Genomic DNA, 8,465 nt, shown 5'->3' on the forward strand with positions numbered 1-8,465 from the left:
AAAAAAAAAAAAAAAAAAAAAAAAAAAAATTAATTGCATCTGGCTTTTCAGTTTAATTATGAAAATTTAAAGTTATGAAACATTCTTTTGGTAATGAATGTTCTTTGCTTGTTTTTTAATTATAGTGTTCATTTCCACCATCATGGTTTTTACCTTATAGACTGAAGGTATAGACAATACTATTACTAGGACAATTTTTCAATCTTTGTTTGCCCCTTACCTGTATTGGTGATGCTGCATTTATTTTTGCCCTTCAGAGGTCTTTAAAATCTCTCTCTCTCTCTCTCTCCCCCCCCGTGTGTGTGTGTGTGTGTGTGTGTGTGTGTGTGTGCGCTTGTGTGGTTGCTGTTAATCTCTTCCACTCTGACTCCTGGTTTCTCGTTACCCCTAGAAAGACATTCCCATATCAAGATTATATGAGTATCTCTCTACATTTTTCCATTGCTTTTATGGTTGCTTGATTTTTTTTGTTGTTGTTGGTGTCTGAATTCCAAATGTCAAAAACTAGTTCTTTATTCATTTATAAGGTGTTTTGTAGTTTAAGTTGCAATAGAAATGCTGAAGACCACTGACTTTATATTCCCCCACCTGCGCCCCCCACCCCCAGTATAGAAGAAGTGCACTGCAGAGCATCCGCAAAGTTACATTCAGGGGAATTGATATTTCTTAAGTGTTTGCTGCTTCGTCTCCAAAAATGTGCCTACGTAAGATACTATTGTTTAAGCCTCTGTGTTCTTTTAACCATAGAACTGGTAATCGAGACTGCTGGTAATTTATGACCACAACTGTAAGCTTAGATGAAAGAGCTAACGAGGAGTATTTTCCTTCCTCTTCTAGATTTTATAGGAAGACAAAACTTGTTGGCTTTCAAGACATGGAGTGTGTGCCTTGTGGAGACCCTCCCCCTCCTTACGAACCACACTGTGAGTAAATGCGACACAGGCAGAGCCAAGGGCACACCCGGCCTTTTGAAAAAGTTTAAATTTGTAAACCTTTCTTCACTGGCCAATGGAGCCAAATCCATCTCTCCTGTGGGGTGTACAGCGTGTCCTGTTTTATCAGGCTTTTAGCAGGACAGAAGGCCCCTTTGTTGTATGCCTCAGTCAGCACTGGGCCCAGGGATTTGAATCTCAGAGTGTAGTGCAAGACATTTTGCCACCGCTCTGCTGCTTTTGAAGCCTTCCCTTGCATCATGGGTCTGTAATTCAGGTGACTGTGATTAACCAGGCAGCATACTCATAGGTCTTCATGCCCTGGCCCCATACATCCTGGATTTTCCTTTCCTAGTCCCCAGACTGGATCATGTGGTGGCATCTCTGCCTTCTCAGAACAGTTCTCTCTGTGAGTCTCCTGCCCTCACTGTGTGTCACTAAATGGAACATAGTTCACTTCATCCATTCCTTCTTTTCTCTCCTTCAGCAAATAAATGAGGAAAGAGAACTCATTGCGTGCTGGGGATACAACTGTACATGAGAAAATTCTGGTTTTTCCTCTTTATGTTACCATTAGTTACTCCTTTTGACTATATATTTTGCATAGATATAAAAGCATCAATTTTGAACAGGAAGAAGAGTGGCTTCTCACTCTTTTTAATCCTAAATACAAACCTGGTCAATGAAAACCCACAGGAAGGATACCAGTGAGCAGCGCCCACGTTGCAGGTCACGCTTGTCTATGCCACAGCAGGGCTCAGGTGAGCTGCACTTCACCGTGCACGGGACAGTGAAGGGCAGGCAGGAGGACGGAGGAGGCTGCTTTATCTCACACACAGGTCGCTCATGCCTTTCTGGGGAACATTGTTTTGATGTCATTTCTAATGAATGGGCTCTGTCCTCTTGCTTCTTGCTATGATAAAATCCCCTCTGAACTAATTGAAAGCCAGTGCATCATTTGATAAGGTCACATAGTTCTTCTCTTTCCAAAAGTGTCATGGAATTTTGCAGTCCATATTAGTATGTCCTTTACCAAAATGCATTACTTTCTATTCTTCATTGGAAATGATAGAAAAGCAAAAGAAATTGGAAGACTTACTTTCTTTCCTTCCTTCCTTCCTTTCTTTTCTTTCCTTCTTTCTTTCCGTGGACTCTCACTCTGTCGCCAGGCTGGAGTGCAGTAGCCCGATCTCGGCTCACTGCAACCTCCACCTCCTGGGTTCAAGCGATTCTCCTGCCTCAGCCTCCCGAGTAGCTGAGACTACAGGCGTGTGCCACCACACCCGGCTAATTTTTGTATTTTTACTAGAGACGGGGTTTCACCATCTTGGCCAGGATGGTCTTGATCTCTTGACCTTGTGATCCCCCCTCCTCAGCCTCCCAAAGTGCTGGGATTTACAGGATTGAGCCATCATGCCCAGCCGACTTTCTAACTTTTATAGAAAATGTATATTGATCTTTGTTTTTATAATAGGTAAACGTTCACCAAATAATTCATTGCAAATAAAAAATGCAATATTGAATGCCTGTTATCAGTCACAATGCGTGTGCTTTACTTATTTTGTTTTACTTACTTTTCTCAATAATCCTACGATCAGTCCAGATTTTTCAATGAGAACACTAGTGCAGAGAGGTTAGTCCTGTTACGTTGTTGGCTGCTAAATGCCAGAGACAGAATATCAGTTCCCCTAACTAAGTCTTTCTGCCACAATCTTCAGTCTCCCTAAGCTCCCTAAGAAAAACCAAGCTATCTAATCTGTCCGACACATTGACTCTTTCTCGTGTTGTTTGTTTAAATATTCATCACTTAAAAAAAAAAAAACGCTAAAAATCTAACATGTAAGAGACACTGGAAGAGTGTCTTTATGCGACTCCACAACCCATCGAAGGACAAGTTCTCTTGCCAGTTTAACGTGCAGTGACCTGGTCTCACCCGTGGGTCAGCCCAGCCATCATTCTCTCAGAAAGGAGAGTTAAAATCACGCACTGCAGCGCAGACAGCTGCACAGAGATTCCGCGAAGTCAGTATTGCCACTTTAGAGTCAGAAAGTCTTAGGGTTTTTTTCCCCTTTAATTTATTGAATTTAAATTTAATACAATCAAGTCAAAACTCTGAAGCTTTGGGATTTTCTGCCTTCGGGGTTCTGGCTAAGCTCAGCTATCACAAATTTGCTTTTGAAAGTAGATCTCACATGTAACTTTTAGTGTCTTATAAAATCATTAGTAATTTAGTGTTGTGTGAAGTCCTTAACATTTTTTTTAAAAATTTACCAGTATATATATGTGTGTGTGTTTCTTCACATATGAAATTTTTTAGAAAGCAAGGAAAAATAAGCTATTTGTCAAAGTAAGAAATGCAGTGTGCACAGCTGATAGCCTTTCAAATCCCAAAGCAAGACAGGCTGGTAGTCTTCAGTGAGCATGAGTCCTTATCTCTGTAAAACAAAATTTGCTGCCTTTGGCACAGTTCTTGGCGATCATTCCAGAACACAACTAATCTCCTCAAAAGAGATTTTGAAGGCTTTTGGGAAAATTATGTAAGGCGCCTTGTGTTTTCATTTCTTCTACTGTGGGCTTTTTAAACTCGTCCACAAAGAGCTACTGCTTCAGTGATTTTTTTATCCCTTCGAGGAGTTCCTGTGCTAGACTCTCAACTAAAAGAAAGTGACACCTCTTAAGGTAACTTAAGGAATGGGGTTTGTTTCAAGGACATGCCTTGTAGTGGGAGAGGCAGGAACTCTCTGTCAACCAGGAATAGCCCTCCCTCGGGGTCCCAGTGGCTCGGAGTCTGGGGGCACACTGCACCTCTGCAGAATGAGACCCTATGTGCTGCATGCTCTACAGCTGCTCTCTGTGCCTGCAGGCTTGCCTGTCTGTCCTAATCTAATGGGTCTCTTGGCTCTGCATTTTCCCATTTCTGTCAGGTGCCCCAGGACCACCCCAGTGCCACACCAGTCTGTGGCTGGTGACCTGAGCTCACCTCCCGGAGGGCTAGGTCTTCCCTTGTGACATGGAGTGGTACCTGCCTGCTAAGGAACAGACCCGGCCACCTGCTGTGGTTGTGTTGCCAGAAGTGTTGGATTCACATCTTGGCTGTGCTTCGTACTGATGGTGTAACCTTAGGCAAATCATCTCCCCCACTTTGAACCTCTGTTTACTCTGGAAAATGCCCAGGTCTGCAGATTTTGGATAGAACTAAATGAACCAGTGTCCAGCAACATGATACCTACCCCTGGGGCAAGCCCTGTAATGACTGTCTACCTGCTGGCCTGCCTTTTTCAAACCATGACCCTGCCTGCCCTCAGCCGTGCCCTGGCCCGGATGTGCTCTTCAGAGGGTCTGCCGCTTTGGAGTCGTCTCGGACAGGGAGGATCTCATGGTGCCTCTGGCTCTGATGTTTGTCTTGCTGGGGCTTCACCTCCCCTGGTGGGTGAGCACTGAAGGGTACCAGAAAGGGGGTGCCATGGAGTTTTATGCCTGAGAAGCTCAGATGGGGGCTGGGTGCAGTGGCTCATGCCTGTAATTATAGCACTTTGGGAGGCTGAGGTGGGAGGATCACTTGAACCCAGGAGTTCAAGACCAGCCTGGGCAACATAGTGAGACACCTTTTCCACAAAAAAATAAAAAATTAGCTAGGGATGGTGGCGTGTAGCTTTGGTTCTAGCTACTTGGGAGGCTGGGGTGGGAGGAGTGCTTGAGCCCAGGAGGTTGAGGCAGAAGTGAGCTGTGATTGTGCCACTACACTCCAGCCTGAACGACAGAGTGAGACCCTGTCTCAAATAATAATAATAATAATAAAAAGTAAAAAAGAAGCTCGGATGGCTAGACTGAAGGCTGAAGAGACCCGAGTTAGGCCAGTCTCTTTCCTCTGCAGCTTGATCTGAGGCCTCCAGCCCCACCCCTACCAGATGATCTCTAAGCCCCGCCTCCCCAATAACAATGGATTTGTGATGATAATCAGTTAATCCTCCCATAGCCCCTCTGTCTGTGCACTAATAGCATTAATGTGTGATACTGACTGGTTGAGCATGGAGCTCAGGATTGATGAGTGACATGCCTGTAAATTGCAGATAAATAAAAGACACCCATTACATAGAAATGCCTGCTGCAGGCTTTGTTCCCCCAAGTAACTTCAGTTCCTAATCACCTGTGCCCACTTAGAACTTCAAGGAGAAGTAGAAAAAAACACAAAGTTTAGAACTGTATCCTGGCTTCAGTCTGATAAGAAATACAGATTTAGTATGATTTCTTTTAGCAATGTTTATTTTATTTGGAACAAATACTGTGGTTGGAACAAATGGTTTTGAAAAAATTCAAAGCGGTTTTCACCAGAGTACAACTTTATTTAAGTATGTTTAACCTAGATGTTTGCTTTGTTCTCTGGGGCTTTGTAAGACAAGCCACGTGATTTCTGGAGAGATAAGGGGTCAGATAAATCACCGCGTGGGGGAAAAGAAAGCCTGAGCTGGGCTGACCGGCAACTCTTAGGAAATGTTGTGGCTCCATAGTCTTAAAAGACAGCAAGCAGTCGTTTGCACCAATAAGTAATAAGTCACATTATTAAAAGTTTATTATTTTCCAAAGGAAGTTTACAATATATTTTACATAACAAAGGTAATTTCAAAATAAACTTTTAAAAGAAGTATTTCCTCATTAAAGATAATTTTTAACATTTAGTAGAAAAAAGTGAGAGGTGCCAGGGGACCCCTGTAGACCCCTAAACAAAGCATTCTCAGCATTGATCATTACAAAACCAAAGACAGCATTCTAAGGGTCTTCTTTTCAGCCTTTTTTTCTATCTATGCTTCTGATTTTGAAAAGATAGACGTAATTACACTGTACATGCTATTTTGGATTCCTTTGCCTCTTCAGATATACTTTTTTCATATAATGACTTGTTAGGGTAAAGTGTCACACAGGTACGTGGCTTTCAGTTGGACTTCTAAGGCTGTTCCTATTCCACATGATACTGCCATCCCCTTCTGTGTGGGTTGTCATGCCTTATTCCTGCACTAACGGATGGATGCTCATGAGTGTATTTCTGTGTCCAAAGGTACTCATATTTTTGTCTCTTGACATGCAGTGTTAAATTATTTTAAAGTAAGAGTGCCTGATAAGTAAGAGTACCTCTTTTAAACAAAACAAAAACAAATTTAAAAGGAAATAAATTGGGAGCATTTTGAAATCAATACAAGTTGTCTTTAAAGGAGAAGAAGGGAGAAGAAGGTGTCTGGGATGGAGGTGGAGAAGCAGCAAGTTCCTCATGGTGAATTCCAAGCTGACTTCAGCTGTTTCCTGAGTATTTCAGCCAGCCAAACCATGGAGTTAAGAAGCCAGTTCTTGGTATCCTCTTCATCCTGCGTACTTAAACATTTATTGAATCTGATCAGAGTAAATGACTGCATAATGAGACGCAGATGAGATACAGATAATCCAAAAGGATTTTCCATTTGCTGGGAGCCTTATGTGATTTTTATTCTGTGTGTGGATGGTTTTTTGTTTCTGCAGTGGTGGAGTTGTTTCTGATGAGTTTGCTAATACTTAACGGCCTCCTTTTCCAAGAGGACTTCCTGGGGCCTCTGCAGGACGGGCCCACAAAGCCAGTGCCTACAGGACTAATTAAGGGCTCTGTTTACTGAGGGTTTTCAAGTCGGCTGTGGTCCTCAGACCAAGACTCCTAAGTGTCCAGCCAGGGGATCGCTGGCACAGCTGCTCTTACGGGGATTATTTCAGGAACAGATAACTATATCTGAGGCAGCAGAAAAGGGGCACTTTTTATAGACAAGTCTTAATTATTTAGCTCTTTGCTGCCAAACAGAACTTTCAGGGCAGGCAATAGGAAGATAATCAGATCAAAGGAAAGCATAGACAAACTAGCCCATGGTTTGTGGAAAACAGATTACCCAGCCAGGCCTCTCTCTGAGGTTCGAAGCACGCATTCTCTCCACTGTTCACTCATGTATGGTTGGTTTAAGACACTGCTGCATATTCTTCCCTTCCCCCTATTGTCTGGAGTTCCTTGGTTTTCTTTACTCTGTCTCTTTCTTTTTGTTAGTAACATGTGATTTTATTATTTTACTGGAAAATAATCTAAAATAGTAGTAATCAAAGATTGCTTATGCGGAAACCAAATAAACACAGCCGAAAATTTAAACCGGGCCTCCGTACAAAGTCCCAGCTCTGCAGCTCTATCAAGAGGACACCTGTTAATCTCTCCCTTGGAACTCACTTATTTTTTGTTGCGAGCATTGCTGTACCAAGCCAAACCAGCCATGGTGGAGAAGATTAAGAGAGAGATGAGAAAGAAGCTAATTGAGGCAGAGACAGAGGCAGCCGGAAGTGAAAGCGCTGCCTTCAGGGAGGAGTCAGAAACTCAAAAAAGCAGCATGAAGAACCCCAAACACACTGTCATTTGATGCCTTTTAGTGTAGAGCAAACAGACCTTTTCATCCTAATGACTGACCCCTGAAGTTTTCTCTCTAATACCCTTGAGTATGATAATTACGGTTATTATTATTTTGAACCCCCAAAAGAGGTGGAGGGATGATCAAAACATTGGTTGACATCTTTTTTTTTTTTTTTGAAACAGTCTCACTTCTGTTGGTGCAGTCACCGCAGATCACTGCAGCCTTGACTTCACAGGCTCAAGCGATCCTCCCACTTCAGCCTCCTGAGTAGCTGGGCCCACAGGTGCATGCCACCATGCTTGACTAGTTTTTGTATTTTCGGTAGAGCTGAGGTTGAACTCCCGCGCTCAAGTGATCCACTTGCCTCAGCCTCCCAAAGTACTTACTGGGATTTTAGGCGTGAGCCACCACACCTGACCATGAAGTCTTTTTCAAGAAAGCAGAAAAGTACTGTAATTCATTTAAAGATGATTTACATCAAAATGATCCTCTCTTAGGTTATTTGCTTATTGAGGTAGGCAGTTGTTCTCTAAAAATACGTTCAAACTTTGTTACAGAAAACTCCTCATTTTCTGAGGATGTTCAAAACAACAGCTGGGGCTGGGCATGGTGGCTCATGCACTTTGGGAGCCGACATGGGTGGATCACCTGAGGTCAGGAGTTTGAGACCAGCCTGGCCAACATGGCGAAACCTTGTCTCTACTAATAATACAAAAATTAGCCAGGGGTGGTAGCAGGTGCCTGTAATCCCTGCTCAGGAGGCTGAGGCAGAAGAATCACTTCACCTGGGAGGCGGAGGTTGCGGTGAGCCGAGATTGCTCCATTGCACTCCAGCCTGGGTGACAAGAGTGAAATTCCATCTTAAAAAATAAATAAATAAAATAAAAAACAAAACAAAACAAAAAACAAAACCCAGGCAGTTTAAATGTCTTGAAACCATAAACGTAATTGCTTTATGTGATTATTTAGCCATTTCAAACATTTATTCTCCAGATATGTCTCCGTAGCCCTACTTTCATTAAAGTTATAGAAATCAGAAATTATTTAAAATGTTTAGTCTCTTGATTCATTCAAGATTACTTCAAATCTTTGGTTAAAGAAGTTCTGATTCCACATGTACATTTTA

The 8,465-nt window shown here is 42.6% G+C and overlaps 1 protein-coding gene across 5 annotated transcripts in view; it reads left to right on the forward strand.

The window, feature by feature from the left end:
* Positions 1-8,465, forward strand: part of TNFRSF19 (TNF receptor superfamily member 19) — a 109,484-nt gene that overhangs the window by 59,612 nt on the left and 41,407 nt on the right. For all 5 annotated transcript variants that reach the window (XM_037733524.1, XM_017514731.2, XM_037733526.1 and 2 more), the window contains exon 5: positions 838-923. In XM_037733524.1, coding sequence (XP_037589452.1) covers positions 838-923 — 86 coding nt within the window. The remainder of the gene's footprint in view (positions 1-837; positions 924-8,465) is intronic.

This window comes from Cebus imitator, unplaced genomic scaffold (assembly GCF_001604975.1).
Source record: "Cebus imitator isolate Cc_AM_T3 unplaced genomic scaffold, Cebus_imitator-1.0 Scaffold536, whole genome shotgun sequence".
NCBI classification, from domain to species: Eukaryota; Metazoa; Chordata; class Mammalia; order Primates; family Cebidae; genus Cebus; species Cebus imitator.